Source organism: Arvicanthis niloticus, chromosome 21, assembly GCF_011762505.2.
Source record: "Arvicanthis niloticus isolate mArvNil1 chromosome 21, mArvNil1.pat.X, whole genome shotgun sequence".
Classification (NCBI taxonomy): Eukaryota; Metazoa; Chordata; class Mammalia; order Rodentia; family Muridae; genus Arvicanthis; species Arvicanthis niloticus.
Window position 1 is genome coordinate 24,345,773 of NC_047678.1, and position 19,586 is coordinate 24,365,358.

The following is a 19,586-nucleotide window of genomic DNA, read 5'->3' on the forward strand; positions in this document are numbered from 1 at the left end:
CTCCTGTCAATGCTACCTTGGCACCAATCCTTTTAACACAGGGCCATGAGAGGACATTTAGCATTTAAACCATGGTATTGGTTGGCACAGGTTGTGTGTGTTCATGCCAGCACTAATACAGCAGACTGCTTGAGGCCTAGCAACATGTTTTATTTCAGTCACTTCATATTTTCCTCATTAACACTTGGAGAAGTCCTTGCCTTTTTCTTTTAATGAAAAACATTCATTCCCTTTTAGCATAATAGCTTCCTTTATTTGAAACAATTGGATTTAGTAATAAGATTGTGTTGCAAATGCCCAGAAGGCTGGAAAAATGGTTCCACATTTTATTGCACACAACATGTAGAAAATAGGTCATACGTTCAGGGAAAATAGGAAAGAAATTTTTACTTAACATATTCGTTACCTAATAATAATGTAACATCTCTTTGGCCAGTTTTGCTTTTTAAATTTCCTGCTTCAGTTAGTTTGAAGACACCTCCCTTTCTAGTCACCCGTAGAAGTCACGCGTGCACCTCCGTGACTGCACGTTCAGACAGTTCTGGTGGCTGTGATTCAAGTACCAGCCAAGGTGTGCCCTTGATCTGATGCCAGCCTGAGAATGAGTGGAGCCACTCAGTTTAGGAGAAGAGAGCATTTGTGTTTTTAAAATCCATTTAAATATTTCACCAGGCAAAGCATGCATGCATGTAGGGTTTCTGGAATTACACATAATCACTTGTAAGTGAGGAAACGCCCCTCTAGCAGGAAGCAGCTCCTCCACTGTTGAGAGTTTTATCTTCAGATTAAAGGAAAACTGGGAGAGGACAAGAAACCCAGGTCTAGTTTCCCGCTCCTACTAGGACTCTGTAATTTGCTTATGTGATGGTAGGCTTCTCTTTTCTTTCATCATTTTGAGGGAGCCAAGTTGAACAGTCTCACCATGTAGCACACCGTAGTCTGGTACTCCAGATGCTCCCACCTCAGCCCCCCAAGTGCTGGGATTTCGAGCGTGGAACCACACCCTGCTTAGCTGTGCTAATATGTTCTTTAAAGTTCCTCTTGTCTAGTTGCAGCAGTAACAAATAAGAGATCTCCCAGCCTGCTCATCCCTATCCCGCCACATGGCAGCATGCGCCCCAGAGGAGAGCAAGTGGCAGCTTTCTGATTTCCACCTTGGTTCAAGGTGACCCGAGTTCTCCCCACTCCCCATCTACATAATCAAGATGGTTGTCATCCACCCTCCAATCGGGAGGGTGATAATTTGGCTGCTCCTATTGTAATTCTCTGCATTTTAATATTAAATAAATTTATATCTGTTAAATATCAAATAAAGAAAATCAATAAATTGGAATAAATAATTTTAATTTAAAAGTGTCTAACTTTTTAGTGCATGCTTTTAATCCCAGCACTCAGGAGGCAGAGGCAAGCAGATCTCTTGTGAGTTTGAAGCCAGCCTGGTCTACAGAGAGAGTTCCAAGACAGCCAGAGCTATAGTCACACAGAAACTTTAAATTCAGTGTAGGATTCTGATTCCTTGTGTAATGATGTCTCTTCAAGCTCTCCTCTGTAGTTTAAGGTCCTGAATTCTTTCACTTCTTTTTCTACCCTTTATCCCCTCCTTCCATTGTTCCCATGTCAGCTACAGCTTCTTCCTGTGCATGGCCCAGGTCACTAGCACTGACTTCTCTCCTGTGACCACACTTAGAGTTGACCCAGGATGACCCTGAACTTTCAAAACCAGCACTTAGCACTCACTCTTCGGTGAGGACTGTTCAGTGTTGTGTGAGTGTCCTGCTAGATTTCATGAGCCTCTCTAGTGGTGCAATGCAAACCACCTGGCTGCTCCAAAGAGACTTTCTACTATTGAGGTTTGTTAGTTCGGCTTCCTAACATTTAAAATCATTCCACGTATAGTTTGTTTTGTATTGGGGCCATGGTTCATGTGTACACTAGATATTTTCCAGTTTCTAATTGCTGTTTGCTTTTATAATCTCCCGCTCTTACACATGCTTCTTTAATTCTGCAGACTGGCTTTTTTTTTTTCAGAGATCTCTATGGACACCAGTGTTCCTTTTTCAGTCTAGACTGATTGTTTTATAGGCACATTTCAGTGCCTAGGATTTATGTGCATCCCTTCACTGAGATATACCATTTTTGAATATTTTGGCTTCCTTTTCTTATTTGTTCCTTTAGTTTGCTTGATTAGATTCTTAACTCTTTGAGAAGAAAAAGTGCATACTAGGTAAGTTATCAAATCTTACTCATTGATGCATATGCTTATTCTACTCTCACAAAAGTGGATAGTTTAGATGGGTATAGAATTCTGGTCATGGCCTTTTCATCCAGCATCCCTTGCAGTTTGTGAAAAGGATTTCAAGGATCCACTCTCCTTCCTCTTAGGTGCCTTGTTTTATCTGAAACCTTTTAGGGTTTTTACTTTGTAAATGATATTTTGAAATATTATATTTATTCTTATGAGAAAAGGAAGCAAAGTTAAGATTTCTAATGTTACTGGCATTGAATTATTTTACAGGCACATTTCTTTCCTGTGTAGCACTCCATAAGAAGGTTCTTAGTGAAGCAGCTCTGAGATCCCCTAGAGTTGGCAGATAGGATGCTGGGTTGATGGGATGCTGGCTTTGACTGTAGCTTCCCAGTGTCAGAATGATGTCATTTGATTTCTGTGTAGTGAACTCAGTGTTTCCTCCTCCCAGCTATCATTCTAATGAGAATGAAGATTGCCTCATTTTCCTACTTACATCCTTGGCCACTTTTACAATTTCCTTGCCCTGTCCCTCTGCAGGATCTATGTCATTGTCTAGACACCTGTGTCCCTATTCATTTCCCTGGTCCTCTTGCCACCTGTGTTCCTATTCATTTCCCTGGTCCTCTTGCCCTCACCTGTTACCCAGATATTGGAATCTCATCTTTCAGTGGCCACCAACCCCTCAATCCTTCTTCACCTCCTCCATTTCCTTCTCTTTACAGTTTTCCCTTCACTGTACTTTTACATCTTTATTTCAGTGAGAATCCCAGTGGTGTTGGGAGGCAGACACCATTCTGCCATTTTGAAGCCTCCCAGATTGGTTTTGGAAAAGCTTCCAGCTCAGTTTTCGTTCGCGGGTTGTTTCCAGGGTATAGTATCCTGTTTCCCCAGTGTCTCTCAGTTAGACTGAAGCCTGCAAGAGCTACAGAGTTGTTCCCACTTCATTCTGCTGCTTCTTGAGAGCCACAGACACAAGTGTGAGGCTTTTCAGCGCTTCAGATGAAAATGCTGTGAAAAGCAGACTGCCTCTTTTGAAAGACCATGCCCTCCCAACCCCCACCCCCACAACTTCACCATCCCAAGCCTTCTCTTCTCTCTGGGGGCACCCTTACCTTGCATGTGTGTGTGCGCGTGTGTGTATGAAATCGCAGTACATGTATGGTGATCAGAAGACAACCTACTTGCAGGAGTCAGTTTGTCCGTCTTGGCTTTACCTTTACCCTCAAAGTCATCTCATTGGCCCTTCAGGTTGTCTTTTTTTGTTTGTTTGTTTGTTTGGTTTTTTTTTGTTTTTGTTTTTTTTGGTTTTTTTGAGACAGGGTTTCTCTATGTAGCTGTTCTGAAACTCACTCTGTAGACCAGGCTGGCCTCGAACTCAGAAATCCGCCTACCTCTGCCTCCCAAGTGCTGGGATTAAAGGCGTGTACCATCACTGCCCGGCAACTTTGTTGTCTAATCTTCACCCTTAATAAACCAATAAATAGCCCTACCATCTAGAGACAGGCTTAGACCTGTAGGACATATAAAGGATATACTACATCAGACATATAAAGCTGTACCGCCTTTCCAGTGAGCTAGTGCTTACAGTGGCATTGAGTGGGCATGGTCACCTCTGCCTCAGGCATCACAGCTGTTCCACGTTTCTTTAACATCTGGTTCTTTTGGCACAGCAGCTTCACAGTGGAGTCCAATCTTGTCCTTGCTTAATCCTGTCTCTTGAGTGATGCACAGCATGTATGAAGTGTCATTGTTTTAATGAATGAAATAATTTTCTCCTTTTTTTTTTTTGTTTTACTAGAAATAAACTTGGAGGGCGTATAACCTTCAGAGTGGGATGTAACATAAGAGCTTTCCCTTTGCTCTCTCTGCCCCTTTTCTCCTGTTCTTAGGAGCTGGGAATCCCAAGTGCAAAATCGCAGTTGTTCTGGGAAGAACGGAGTCTCCCTCTACATCCAGGTAATAAAGCACTGCTAATAGAAGGGGCCACGGAAGACGAGCCACCAGGCTCTCCTTCTGCCCGCTCATTTAAAAAGTACCACGTGGGCATCCTACCATAGAACAAGATACGCTAATGACTAATGAATGTTTGTATCCCAAGAGTTTGCCGTCGAAATCCATCTGTGAAACAATCTAGGGAGAGAGACATTAGAGAGAGGAGCTGCTGGGGTTGGTGGTGCAGGCCTGCAGTCCCAATACTCAGGAGGCAATGGAGGCAGGAGGATCAGGATCGAATCCAGCCTGCTCCACACAGCAAGGTTCAGGCAGCCTGTGTTAGGTAGTGAGACAAAAAAAAGGGGGGGGGGGGATAAAAGGTGGGGGTAAACTGTTTATGAATCTTGAAAGATGTTTGGATAAAGTGGTTAGAAATTAAATTTTTCAGTGTTCAGTGGGTGTCAGGTCCAAGGCCCTGGTTCAGTCATGGGTACTGTAGAAGGGAGGGAGAGAAATACAAATGTTCAGAGCTGTCTGAATTAAAGGCAATTGTGTATATTAAAGGCAATTGTCTTCAAATGCTTAATTTGGATCGCAGCTGTCATCTAGCATTGTTGAGCAGTGAGCAGCCTCAGGCTTTGTTCACCTTTGAACCCTTGCTTCTGGTCTAGATCACAGCCTGTGTCAGCCCAGGCTAAGCGTGTCTTTCACACGCTCACTATTCCAGTCATTCTCGATCACCTGATCTCACGGAGACAACTATCACCTCAACTCTTAGCAGTCTCTCCAATGGTGTTTTTCTTTTGTCTAGACACAAACAGCACAGCATGATCCTTGTGCCAATGGACACACCTGGAGTAGAGTTAATAAGGCCTTTGTCGGTGTTTGGCTACATGGGTAAGTGCTCGGTAACCATCGTGAAGATGGAGTCTGCAGAAACTCCAGAGGCAGCCAGCAGCGGGCCGTGTGCATACCATGCACCCTTAGAGATCCCTTTGGCCCCATTGGCTCTTTAGTATACTAGGGAAGGTCCAGACAGAGCAGATAAGCGGGTGGGCAGCAGCCGGCTTCCTGCCTCCGTGTTTACACTGCGGTAAGGGCGGGCTGTCCTCAGGGAACAGTACTGGCTGGCAGGCTTCTCTGCATGTGTGTTTGTATACTCAGAAAGGAAACTTCAATTGTGGGGGGGAAAAAAGAGTCAACATTTAAAACTTTGAGAGTGAGTAAGGCAGCTGGAGTTTCTTGTTTTCCCATTCTGGAAATCAATGCCTGATGATACAGCGGGTCTGCTCAAGGTGATGAATGAAACAGATGGGTAAATCAAATTGATATCATTCACGATGCACACAGGGGACCTGGCCCTTGGTTTCCATTACTCTGCAACTTCAGATGACAGATTTAAAAACCTCCATATCAAATAGTTCCTGAGACCTTCTCACGCCAGCAGTTGAATTTGCTGCCACACCCGGTGCTGAGGGCTGTGGGCTGTGGGCTGTGGGTTGTGGGCTGTGGGCTGTGGGCTGAGTTCGACCCTGGGATGTCCACAATATCTTTCAAATGCTACTTTCACTGAATAATTAGACTTTGCAGTAGAGTCACTGTCTATGACCTCTTTGCTTGACTCATTTTGCGTTTTTAAACTGTCATTTTCTGTTGTGTTAGACAATGTGCATGGCGGGCACTGGGAGGTCCATTTTAATCACGTGCGTGTTCCAGCCAGCAATTTAATACTGGGTGAGTATTGCCATCCTGGTCCTAGGTCTGCAGCTGAAAAAGATCCAGCCTTAATTTAGACCCTTTCCACCTTTTCCCAATTATCAAGGAGAATGTTCATTTTGTGTATTTTCTTATTTGGGATGACATGGGTTTATTTGAATGTTTAATGACAGTTTTATATTTTATATCAGCCAGAAACATAACTGAATACAAACATTATCCAGTTCAGAGCAACATGCTGAAGGTGTGGTCAAGGGCTCCCTAGGGGTTTTAAGAAAATGTTGATACTTTCTTTGTATTTAGATCCAAGACCGAATAAAAAGAATAAAATTTAAAATGTTCATTACATGCCTGGGATGATGCCATCTTTCCATTCACTGGAATCCTCCCCAACCTTCAAAGAGTGTTCTTGTTCCTCATCACCCTTACACACACACACACACACACACACACACACACACACAGGCCCTGGGATTACCATGGAGGACAAGCTGTCCCTCCTTTGCCTTTGCTTGTCTCTCTGTGTCATCAGAAGTGTGTCCTTCATTTCTGGACTCTGGATCCCTGAGTCCGGGGCAATGTCTCATCCACCTTTGATGGCATGTAGCATTAATAAAGCAGCTGATACTTTACTCAAGAGACAGTCCTTACATTAGCTTGGAATCCAGATTCCCTTCCATCTCAGTGAGTGTTGTTGGAGAATTGACTCTTGCCATGGCAGAAGGCAGTTTGTATTGAGGGCAGCTCAGCTTCCCCCCCGCCCTTTATGTAGATAAAAGGGACTGGCTGGGGCATCTTCATGTTCTATTTGCTTCCACATAGGTGAAGGCAGGGGCTTTGAAATTTCCCAAGGCCGCCTTGGACCTGGAAGAATCCACCACTGTATGAGAACCGTGGGTTTGGCAGAACGAATTTTGCAGATCATGTGTGACCGGGCAGTGCAGAGGAAGGCCTTCAAGAAGAAGCTCTATGAACATGTAAGGAGGAGCACATCCTTGAGCCTGCCGTAGCCCACTAAGCCATGCTGACCTTAGGAAGAGCATCCATGCTGGAGAGGTTTCCTCTGCGTGAGCATGGGATTTTCTGCTGTGGGTGTGGGTGTGGCTGTGTCCTGGGTGAGAAGCTGCATTTCCCCTTGTGAAAGATGAACTAGGCACCATGCTTCCACCCCCAGCACTCAGATGTGAGGGTGGCCTCAGCCCTCTCAGACTCAAGCTCTGTGGAGAGCCTGGGACATCACAGCTCACTGAAGACTTGGGACTATCATAGAAAAAGAGCATACCCTGCCCTTTGGGTTTCTGGAAGAAGTTAAAACAGATAAGTGCAAACATATAGGCAAATAGTGAGAAAGAAGGGATGGTCTATGTTCGACTTTAAAAATGGAGCGGGCTGATTCTGATGGAGAAATGTAGAAATGGGGCCAGCATTTGGTGGGAGGTACGTGATTTTTGAATTTTCATTTATATAAATTGTATACTGTTGAGTCTGTTACTTACAACCCAGTATAAAGACAGTTACAAATAGGCAGCAAGATTAGATCATGTGTATCATCAGAGGGAAGAGGTATGGCTGCAGACTATGGAGAACCTTCTATAAGATGGGAGATAGCCAAGTCACAACCCGTAAGACACTTAACTTTTAAGAAAGCAAGAAAACTCAGTGTTAAGTGTTTACCTTTCCTCACATGCTAGTATTAGGCCTAGCTTGTGTTGACTGAAGCACTGTGTTTGCTGCATAGGTGTATGTTATTTTATGAGCCCCACACACACACACACTCCTGCACTCCACACCTCTGTTATGACCTCTGTTTCGCAGCAGCTTTTTGCTTAGGTTTGGAGGTTTGTCTTGTTAGTTGGTTTATTGCTTTTCTGAGACAAGAGTCTTTCTGTGTAGGCCTGGCTGTCCTGGAACTCACAGAGTTGCACCTGCGTCTACCTCCCAAGTAGAATTGAAAGGCGTACACGGCCAGGCCCAGCTTCCACTTAGGCCTTTATGGACTGTTTATGTCTTGTGAGGTATTCCCTCTTCAGTGTCGGTTCTGAGAGCAGCGTGGATGCGGATACAAAGACTAATGCTTACAATAGCAGTGTTGTAGCAGCAGTGTGTGGGAAGGGAGGTCTGCAAAATACAATGGCAACAGTTACTTATCACTAATCTTCCTGAGAGCCTGAGCCCACTCAACAGTAACATGGTTTGTTTTTAAGAGGAATGCAGCCAGTCTCCTGACGCCATACAGTTTGTGGGGAAGCCCGTGGTTGAGGAGCATTGTGGGAAGATGTGGGGTCACAATGAATGTAGCCCTATTGCTGCTAAAAAGGGACTTTAACTTATGCCATGCTCATGATCTCTTCCTCCTATCTTTGTGAGCTTGTCATGTGAGCCCTGGTGCAAGGGGAGGGGAGGACTGCCTGGGTGCTTTTGAGTGGTGCTTGGTTTGCTTGGGTTTGTTGTGGTTGTCAGTTTGTTTTCTTTTGTTTGGGGTGTTTTATGTTTGTTTGTTTGTTTGTTTGTTTGTTTGTTTTTGCGAAGCAGAGTTTCTCTATAACCCTGGCTATCCTGGAACTCACTTTGTAGACCAGGCTGGCCTCAAACCCAGGGATTGCATCAACCTCTGCCTTCTGAGTGCTGGGATTAAAGGCCTGCACCTCACACCTGACTTAAGTGCTGGTTTAATGCTGCACCAGAGAGGCTCTCTCTCCTGCCCTTTAATATGTCCTGCTACACCAGTGAGGGCTTGATAACCATGTGTCTCTTTCTGCTGGAACCCTCTCACATCTGGCTTGAATTAATTGAGTTGGCGGAAGCGAAAGGAGATGGGTAAGCATGTCATAAACAGGAATCTGCACCAGCTGTTTTTTTCTTTTCATGATTTGTAAAAAATGACATTTTGTTTCCCTCAATGTGGAGACTCCTTCCAGCCGCCTTCTAAAGTATTCCAGCTCTGAAATGGAATTTCATCTTAGTCAATGCACTTGGCTAAGCTTTCAATTTTCATCCTTCAGTGCTTTTCAGCAAATCTGGGGTCTGAGGGGACTCAGCTGGGAACTCAGTCCTTCGTTCTAAAAACTAAGAAGGGAAAACATTTAAGTCTGTTCGTGAAGTCATGGTTTCCCTGTTTTTCATTCATCAAAAACTTCATTGGCCGTTGGCAGCTTGCCGGAAATGAATTCCGAGCCTGTTTCCACCTGTAAGGCTTGTCCTAACCCGAGTGCTGGGGTCACAGAACACCACCATGCTGATTCTTTGGCTATGTTTTTTGAAAAGTAAAAAGAAGCAGGTGAGGCTCATTCAAAACATAGTTTCAGTTGGCCCAGTCTGTGTGATCACAGTGAGATCAATCTGAACGCAGGACGGAGGAGGTGGTTGCTGTTTTAAGATGGAGTGCACATTTTACACTTCATAGTACATTTACATTCACATCGGACATGCTTCGGGCCTTAGAAGCCACAGGTGCTTGGAGAAAGATGACGGAGTGGAAGATGACTGTGGGAATTCACGCTGCTTGAATCAAATGCTGGAATTTGCTGGTGAGGCTTAGGAAATACCGTAAACAATAATTCTGTGTTTCAAATTGGGAACCCCCAAATCCATTCTGATCACCTGGGATGGGTTATGAATACCCCGTTGCATCTGGGATTTATGGCGCATGAAGCCATAACCCATGCATTTCCCTACTCAGTTCTAAGTTCTGACTGACAGAAACTTAGAGGATTTTCACAGAGATAAGTGAGAAGCAAGTACTCATTTTTACTGTTCTGTTTTGAGATAATTATAGCCACTCATACAGATATAGGAGATAATGCCAAAAGGTCCTGTCTTCTACCCAGTTCTCCACAGTGGGAGCGGCTTGAAAAGCTACAGAAGCACATCAGAATGATGCTGATGCTGCTGTCACAGATACCATTCAGCTACAGACTCTCCATCACCACTGGCTCATTTATGCCATCCTTCTATGAACTAAGCTCACCTCTCTCTCAGCTCTGCATCTTCATTGGCTCCCAGCAACCATAATCTGCTCCATTTTAAGTCATTATTTTTCCTTCCAGACGTGGAATTATATAGTATGTAAGTAAGCCTTAGGGCTCAGCTGTTTTCCTCTGTCATGGTTCTTTGGAGAATCACCAAGCTGTGGGATTCGGTAGCTGGTCCTTTGTCCTGCCGAGCAGCCTCTCTTTAGACTTACTGCAGGTGAGCTCAGCACCTGCTGAGGGACACCTGTCTCCTTTATGCTTTTATGGTTCTGGTCGTTATGAAGCTGGTGTAACCACTTGTATTAGGTGTTTCTGTGAACACTAACTTACCATTTACCTGAGACGAACACCCATAAGAACAGTTTCTGGGCGATATTGTATTGAGCTCACACGCTGCCTATCAATGGTCTAGTGTCTGCACAGCCACCAGTGTGTGAGGATGTCGCGGTTTTCTCAGTGGTCTAGTGTCTGCACAGCCACCAGTGTGTGAGGATGTTGTGATTTTCTTTCTTTAGGCATTCTGATTGATTTGTAATGATCTGCCAAGCTGCTTTAATCCATGTGAGTCTAGCATATCTAGGGTATCTTGTCATATTCTGTCGTCTCCTGCCCTTGGGCTCAGGCTCGTGTCTGATGTCCATTGTCTACCTGGATAATTTGACGGTTTCTATGAGTGATTTTTATACTCTGGGCACTGTGCTTGACCAGCTCTGTGGGTTTCCCTGTGGTGATTTTTCCCATTCGATTTTAGTGACCTCCCACTTGTCGTGTTGTCCTGGTGGCCCATGTCTGGGCATCAGTTTGGGGTCCTTTGCTTTGTGCCCCACTGCTCTGGAGCACAGCGGTGTAGTCTTGCTCTAAGGGATGGGTCTTCAGCCTTCTGCTTTGTTCATTTGCTCCAGCATTTGTCGGAGAGGGCATCCTCCTCCATTTAAATGCTCTTGGGCCTCCACAGAGGTCTCTGGGCATGTTGGTGGTGTTCGGTTTCTGCTTCTCTGTTCTGTATGAGCTCTCCTGAGTCTCTCTTCTAGCCCCTCACACTTTTATACAACTCCTCTTGAAGTAAGCTAGACTGGATCCTCTCTTTTTTTCTCCTCATTAAACTCCAGTCTCAGGCACTCCAGTCTCAGCTACTCCAGTCTCAGCTACTCCAGTCTCAGCTACTCCATGCATTTGCTTTTCCACATAGTTTTGCTCTGAAGATTGCTTTACATGACATCTGATTATGTCTGCATGACACATCATTTTCCTTTCTTGTTTTTGCCATTTTTGCCATGTCATATCCCAAGAATGTTTCTTTAAGACATGAACAGACTTACCAGTGGCAAACAAACACATCAAAGGAGGATCAAAGCACCAAGCACTAGAAAACTGCAGGCCGGATCCGCAGTGAAATATCTCTGACTGAAAGATTCCTAACAGTACCGGTGCTTGGGAAACACCCAGAACTGTCATAGCCAGCCAGTGTAAACACCACATGGTACAACCACTTACGTCAACTATTTCTTATAAATGTTAGCCAGTGACAAACAATTCCACGTCTAGTGTGTGCTTAAAAAAATGAAACAAAACAACAAAAGATGAAGAACCTATACTCATACCAAAGGCTATATAGAAATGTTTACTGAGACTTCATGGACCAGAAGTCTGCATGACCCGACGTCCCTCAGCAGATGCCTGGGTAACAGACTGTGCTCGTCTCCAAAATGGAGTCATGCTCAGAAGCTAGCATCGATGGCTGTTGGTAAGCAGAAAGTCGTGGGCAGAAGTCAAAGCATTTACACTGAGTGGGAGAAGCTGAAGAAGCCGCTCTGCATCAGATACATGCTACATAATATCCTTGCCCAGCACCCTGGAAAAGGCAAGGCTGTGGGGTGATCTGCCAATGGAGGCTTTGAAGTGCCCGTGTGTGTATGTGTGTGTGTGTGTGTGTGTATGAAAGAGAGAGAGAAAGAGAGAGAGAGGGGGGGGGGTACTCTTAGAACATCCTCTGAGGGTTCCTGCTTGTTTGGAGGTGGGCTATGTTTATTTGTCTGTTAGGGGTATAGGTGTTTTGCCTGCATGTGTACCGGAATAAGAGAGCATCTGATCCCCTGGAACTGGAGTTACAGACAATTGTGAGCTGCCCTGTGGGTGCTTGGAATTGAACCCAGTTCCTCTGGAAAAGCAGAGGTGCTCTTAAGTACCCCACCAGGCTCTCTCTACAGTCTTGGTTGTTTTGTTAAAACAGGATCTCATGTAGCCCAGTCTAGCCCCGAACTCCTGATTCTTCTGCCTCTCCTTCCCTAGTGCTGGTGTTAACAGGCATGAGGCACTTTTCTAAGCATGGGAAAGGTCTTTTTAAATAAATAATATTACAATAAAGGGCGGCCAGGTCATCTGAAATTGTGTTGGCAATAATCTAGTCTGATTAGAACCAGCTCCTCCATTGTACGGATATGGGATTTCAGTAAGAGCCTGTGACTGATAGTCACACGGGCCCCAAGAGAAGTGTGGCAACAAAGCAGTTACTCAGTTTAGCCACCTTGACATCAGACATTTAGATATTCAAAGTAAGAGGCCAGCCAGCCACCATGCTACATAGGTGGCTGGAAGACACTCAGAGACCCACCCCATTTGTGGCCAGCCCACAGCGGGAGCCACTACACTGCAAGAATGTGGGGGAGATGGGAGAGAAAGAGAAGCAGAATGTCTGGATCACTATGGAGAGAGGCAGGACTGACAAGGGCAGAGAGGAACAGCCTGGTGTGAGTAGCATGCCCTGCTACCTGAGGCCATGGTGAAATCCTGGCCCATCTACCACTGAGGGCCATGTCTGGGTCTACGGCCATCCAGCAGCAGGGGTCTGTGTCAGTGCCCCAGCTAGCTCACTCAATGCTGCAGCAGCAAGGTATGCCAGTCTGGGTGAGCTAGCCAGTGCAGTGTTGGAAAGCTCGCTCTGGTGTGGGCACAGGAGAGCTGCCAGGCTGACCAGCTTAGATGCCACCCAGGCCCACATTCAGGACTTTTGAGTTGGCCCACCCCAATGTCTACCCCATCTATGAACTGGTGGAGTACAAGAAACACCTGGTTCTGAAGATCCAAAGTGGCAGGATCTCCATGACACAGGGCAACAACAGAATATTCCAGAGGAGTCCCGGTGAGGATCCAGGATGGATAGAGTAGCAGAAGCCAGGGACCTTGAACTAGAGCAATGAGTTATTGTAATGAACATTTATAAGTAAAGACGGTTTGTTTGGTTGGTTTGGGGTTTGTTGTTGTTGTTGTTTTCTTTCTTTCTTTTTTTTTTTTTTTGGTTTTTTTTTCAAGACAGGGTTTCTCTGTGTAGTCCTGACTATCCTGGAACTCACTCTGTAGTCCAGGCTGGCCTCGAACTCAGAAATCCGCCTGCCTCTGCCTCCCAAGTGCTGGGATTAAAGGTGTGCGCCACCACTGCCCGGCTATTTCATTATTTTTTTTTTTTTTTTATCATTTTTTCCCTCTTATCTCTTGTTAGGGAGGTTATAAAGGCAGAGGGCCAATGGAGATGGGGAGATGAGTGGGATTAGGGTGCATGGTGTGAAACTCACCAAGAGTCAATAAAAATAAAAAATACACACACACACACATTTTAAAACATCCAAAATAATTGTTTTTTTTTTCTTTTTTGAGTGACTAATGCTTCTTTCTATAATCTTCTCATTATAACTGTGGTATTCCACAGGTTGGTAGCTAGGACTGTAACTCAAAGATACACGCAGCCAGGCTTGTGAACTTTGAACTAGGAAAGGTTTATCAAACAAGACCCACTGATCCTTCCCTCGCTCCCCACAGGAAGTCGTGGCTCACTGGATTTCGAAAAGCCGCATAGCCATCGAGCAGATCCGCTTACTGACCTTGAAGGCAGCTCACAGCATAGATACTCTGGGCAGTGCCTCAGCCAGGAAGGAGGTGAGCTACCCACCCTGCTCCAGCCCCTGCATCACCAGCCTCAGAGTCTTCTCCTCCATCTCCTACCCACTGGCTGTTTCAGGGTTCATGCCTCCCAGGATGGCACTCAGAATACAGGAAGTCTCCACGTGGTTTTTGTTTAAAGACTGTGAATGTCTGTCCCTCACTGGCTTTCCTCTCGGTGGCCTGCCTGAGGGGATGATTTTCAGGATGCAGAATGCCTTAATTGTTAAACAGAGACCACAAGGGCTGGGGAAGTCCTCGGCTTTCTACATCCCTGGAATTGATGGTGCCCACTGCATCATCCCTGCTAGCTTTGTCTCCAGCGTGTCTAGCATCTCTCTGCATTCGGCCTCGGGCTAGATAGGTGATGGGTACGAGTTGTGGGAACGATTCTGCCACATTATAAATGTTCCATTAAAGACAACTAACTGCCCCCTGCCTTTCATGAATCTAGCTTATCTGGAATAAGGACATACTCATTCTAAAAGCCCAGAACATTTCTAAGAAAAGAACTGATTAATGGAGCATAAACATTCCAAGTATGATTTACAAGCTGCCTGAAATCCTTTTGGAAACAAGGCTACTTAGAAACAAATGTGATCTGAAAGTGAGATTCCTTTCCAGAAGGTCTCTGCTGAGTGAAATACAGCCGTAGCTGAAGCCCTCTGTTGGCCTCCACCACAGACAGATCCTGTTTTTGACATGACTTGGATGTGAGGACAGTTTTTTTTTTTTTTTTTTTTTTTTTTCCTTCACAGAGAAATACCAATTCTATCAAATCCTGCCACGCTTTGTTTGCACGTTCTGAGAAAAGAACATTCTTTTCCTATCTTGCTTATGTAGATTGCCATGATCAAGGTGGCTGCCCCCAAAGCCGTCTGCAAAATAGCTGACTGGGCCATCCAGGTGCACGGAGGTGCCGGAGTTTCCCAGGATTACCCTCTGGCTAACATGTGAGTAGATGTTAGGAATGTCTGCATTGAGTGCCGGGAGATGAGTCGGGGGCGGGGGGAGGGGGGAGTGAAGAACTTCATGCAGATGTGGGGACTGGAGTCTGCATTTGAAGAACCATTGTGAAGGTGGGTACCGTAGCACCTGTCTGAAGTTCCAGTACCTCTCCTGCAAGCTGGAGGCAGAGGCAGGGAATCCAGAGAAGACTACTAACTTCACACACAGCTGGCTTACAAAATAAGGAACAGAGTGGAATGTGAGGATCAACCCCCAAGATTGTCCTCTGATCTACACACACACACACACACACACACACACACACACACACACACACGAGATTATATTTAAAAGGATTGGCATTAAAAATGCAAAGATCGAAATAAGAGTTAGTCAGAAGATAAAAATTAGGTTTTTTAACCCTACAGATGCTCTCCAGACAGTCATTGTTCAGGAGAACAGTAACGTTAGACACCGCCTTTGTGTAATTATAGGTACGGTGATGGGGATTACCGTGGGACTCAAGCTTTAAGAAGGGGCGCTCTCAGAGGTCAGCCACCGTCTGACTCTGCCCTGTTAGCCTTTGTCCTGAGCGGTGTACTAAGGGCTTCTGGGCTCCAACATGGAGTTCCGCTCAGAACCAGGAAGGGGAGGAAAGCCCAGAGATGTGGAGGGGGCCAGAGCTAGGCCACTGCATTGCCCCACAGGATGCAGCAGCTGAATTTGCAGCCTGACTCTGGCTACTGGGCCATGACAGTTCTGTTTCCCACATGCCCTTCTCCACACACAGGCACCATACCACATTCTGTGCCTCACTCATGGTACCATCTTCTATACACCCATCTTTAACCTTAAAGAGAGCTAATCGTGCCTCCATGCTGTCCCTGCCTGTGGCTTCCTGTAGAGAACACAGCGCACCCTGAGCGAGAGAAGCCCACCTGCTCCACTTAGAGCTGTTCCCTTTGCCAGCACGGTGGTGCGTGACTGAATTACTTACTGTACTTGGGGTTTTGGTGTCAACAGGGGGACTGAGAGCAAGTTACCCTGGCTATGAAACAAGTTAGAGTCCAGCCTTAGCCACATAGAGAGACCCTGCTTCAAAGTCAAACGAACAGAACATCCTGTTTTCCCCTGAGTTGGGGCTTTTATTTATTAACATGTTATCTAGTCACACATATTAACTACATATACAGTAGATAAAGGAGTTCAATAGGACATTTCCATATATGTATGCTGCCTGTAGGCATGGACTGGAGTTCTTTTTAAAATATTTATTTATGTAGCCCAGGCTAGCCCCAAACTCAACTTGCTATATAGCAAAGGAAGACCTTGGACTTCTGATGTTCCTCTTGTCCCTAACTCCCAAATGCTGGGCTTAGGCAAGTGACATCATGCCTGGCATTTATATGCAGTGCTAGGGATCAAATTTGGGGCCCCTGTGTGCTAGATTGGCACTGTGCCAAAAGAGCTCCCCTCAGCCAACAGAAGTGCTTTCTTTCGCTTCTGGATGAGAGACTTCCTGGCTTCGTTCCTTCGAAAGGCTGGCCTGATTGTTAGAGTCCCCCAGGCTCTTCTTGTCTTGGAAAACATTTCTCCTTCGTTTCTAAAGGCTGGCTTTGCTGGGCATGATAGTCTTGTTTTGCAGTTACCTCCTTTCAGGACTTGGGATGCATTCATTCCTGGCCTATGGGTTTTTCTGCTGAGAGCTATGCTGTTAGTCTGAGAAGGTCACCCCTGCACGTGGCTGCCCTTTGCCTCTTGCAGGTGCGGCAAGTCCTGCTTTGCTTGTACCTTTCACAGTTTAACTGGAGTATACCATGGTGAAGGGGTTCTCTCATCATGTCTATTTGAGGTTCTGTCTTTATTATTTCATTAAATGAGTTTTATATCCTCTGAACGTTTGTCCTTGCCTCCAGGTATTCTAAAATGCACTTAATGTCTCCAGGGCCCCGAATATACTCTTCTTCCTTTGTGTGCCTGTCTGTTTCGGTGGAGTAATGCAAAAGAGAGTTGGGAGGACCTTTCTTTCCTTGGGTTCAGTTCCCTCCCAGGCATGCTAGAGCCACAGCTCTGAGATTGGTGTGCTCCCACCACACCTGTGTGGTTTCTGCCACCCCACCCCCATCCCTGCACCCTACGTTCCCACACTATTGTCAGGACCAGATTTGCGTGTAATACAGTGTTGTTCCTGCCTGCCCACATCAGCATTGGGCCAGAGACCACTGACTGGTCAGCATATGGCCATGCCTGGCCCCTCGCCATTGCTGAGGCCAGGATCAGCACTCACAGAGCCCTCCCTGAGGAAGTTCCTTCCACTCAGTAGGGATCACTCCTACTCTAAGGCCTACTGCTCTCATTGTTGGGGTACCCACACAGAAAGAAGGCCACACCCACTTCTGGCTTTACCTCTGAACTGCCACAATGTCCCTACTCTTGCATGGTCCATAGAAGTAGTGGATCCATCTGATTCTGCCACCAAAGTTCTTAGTCACAGTAAAGAAGCTCCCCTCAGTAATGTCAGCTACCAACCTGACGTAGTTCAGACTTATCTGTGCCTCTGGGTAGCCATCTTGAATCTTCCTGAGCTGAGAACTATAAAACACCAGCTTCAGAAGCCATTGGCTTTTTCTCTTCATATTCATTTTCCTTGGTTTGGGCTGAGCATGACGTGAAAGTAGTATGCTCTCTGATAACTCTGACCCCATTCTCTCAGGTATGCCGTCATACGCACCCTGCGCTTGGCAGATGGTCCTGACGAAGTCCATCTCTCAGCAATCGCCAAAATGGAGCTTCAGGACCAAGCCAGACAGTTGACAGCCAGGATGTGATGGGAGCGACCTGGTGCACATGCTTGATCAGTTCCAAAACTTCCATCTCACAGTTCTCGAGTAGTCTAAGCACAAGGCTAATTGTTCACCTGTGGTAACGATTCTAGCATCTATTTTGATCACTGGGTTTTACAATGTTAAGGATCACACAGACATGAGGAAACCCCATAACTGTCATTGAGTCTAGTGTCTAATGGGTTAGCATTTCCTTTGTACACATGTGACCTGTGATGAGGGCACACGGAGAATGGTAGAACTATTTCTGGAGCATCAGCATAAAAAGCTTGTTATTTTGTGTTTCAAGAGTTAAGCCATGTGAATAGACGCCCCAGGCCTATTTAACCTTGTTCTGAAACACATGTAGCTGTACCCCTTTTAGCAGTGTTTTGGAGCTTAGTTTAGCATCTCAGAGAAAGTTATAACTTGAAGCTTTCGGAGTCCCCAATAAACCTCTTCCCAACCCAACAGGAAGAAGTTCTGGTGAAATCTGAATGCAGGTGAAAGTTCACAAGGAAATGTAACACATTAGAACAGACAATCAAGGCCACATAAGTCACATAGAAAAAGCTGAGGAGATCCATCAATAGTCAGTTCTACATCATAGCTCTGCACCTCCCTGAGAGCTGGTCTGATCAGGTGAGACCAGTTCTGTCAGAGCCGCCTCTGCAGTGCAGCTGTGGGTCACCACAGCCCTCGACATTGAAATTCCACTGGCACAGCAGAGGAACAAGATTGTTAGTTTAAATACATATTTTCAGTTCAGTTGCTGGGGGAAACTGTTAAGTATGGTTGGAAAGCCTTGAGTGGGTGGATCTACTTTTTCAAGTATGGATGTTTTGAAATCTCACCACAAAGAGAAATATTTTAAATCAAAATTTGGCATCCAAATAAACCCAGTAAGTGTAAAATACATACTGGATTTTGAAAACTTAACTGAAAATAATTTAAAATATCTACTGGATAATACCTTTGTATATTGATTCTTATATCGAATTATATTTTGGAAATATTGGATTGAATAAAATATACCCAAATCTTCTCTGTTTCTTATTGCCATCGTACGGTGTGAATACCATTGGAAAAACAACTAGGATTTTTTTTAGATTTTCAAATCCAATTGTTTTCAGTTCTAAAACTCTTTAACTGTTTCCTCAGAGAGCATGTTTATGGTGTGTGATGCTGGTCAGAGATCCTGTCTGCTGTGATTGACGGTGGTTCTCGGGGGACTGTGGAAGGAAAGCCAGGTCTTCCACAGGTCTGGGCTCAGTGCCTGTCGTGTGGGCCTTTGCAGCTTGTGCCTTTGGGCCCTCAGCTCCCTCTACCTCATTTCCTTTTGATACAGAGGGGCCCCCTTTTTAGTGTTGGAGGACTTTCCTGATAGGAGCCTCGGTTTAGGAGCAACTTGAAAGCTGGGAAGCACAGTAAACTGCTTTATAGAGTCTCCTCGTTTGAAATACATCATATCTCAGAGCCAAATATACCTCTTTAAAGTTTTGGTTTAGAAGCTGTCTGGGGGATTGTTTGGACACCTGACCTTGAACTCCTAATCCCCCTGCCTCTGCTGCCTAGGATTGTAAGCGTCCACCTCCATGTCTGACTCTGGGTTCTGCTGTTGCTGTTGTTTTGTTTTCCAGCAATCTGAATTAAGGTTCATGTATTTAAAATCCTGTATGTACTTTCTCTGTCGCCAAGGAAACCTAGCTGCGTTGGCTGCAACTTATTTCAGTTCACTGATTGTCTTCTTGTCCTTGTCCCTCAGGCAGGACACTCCGTGTGACCCACAACTCTTTCATAACCTTTAATTTACTCATACAAAAATCACATTAAAATGAACAAAGGAGCGAGGCAAGTAAGGTGGCTCAATGGTTAAAGGCACCTGCAGCCAAGCCTGGTGACCGCAGTTCAGTACTGGGACCTACGCGGTAGAAGGAAGGACTTCATACAAAGCCACATAACAGGCAAACATGGGGAGGGGAAAGAGCGGGGGATAGACAGACACAGAGATAGAAT

At 45.4% G+C, this 19,586-nt stretch overlaps 1 protein-coding gene across 1 annotated transcript in view; it reads left to right on the forward strand.

The window, feature by feature from the left end:
- Acad11 (acyl-CoA dehydrogenase family member 11) overlaps positions 1-18,614 on the forward strand; it is a 60,886-nt gene extending 42,272 nt beyond the window's left edge. Inside the window, exons 14-20 of the mRNA XM_034484343.2 lie at positions 4,138-4,204; positions 4,992-5,077; positions 5,843-5,914; positions 6,719-6,873; positions 13,681-13,797; positions 14,644-14,753; positions 17,462-18,614. Of these exons, the coding sequence (XP_034340234.1) occupies positions 4,138-4,204; positions 4,992-5,077; positions 5,843-5,914; positions 6,719-6,873; positions 13,681-13,797; positions 14,644-14,753; positions 17,462-17,576 (722 nt within the window). The 3' untranslated portion in view covers positions 17,577-18,614. The remainder of the gene's footprint in view (positions 1-4,137; positions 4,205-4,991; positions 5,078-5,842; positions 5,915-6,718; positions 6,874-13,680; positions 13,798-14,643; positions 14,754-17,461) is intronic.
- The last annotated feature ends 972 nt before the right edge of the window (positions 18,615-19,586 follow it).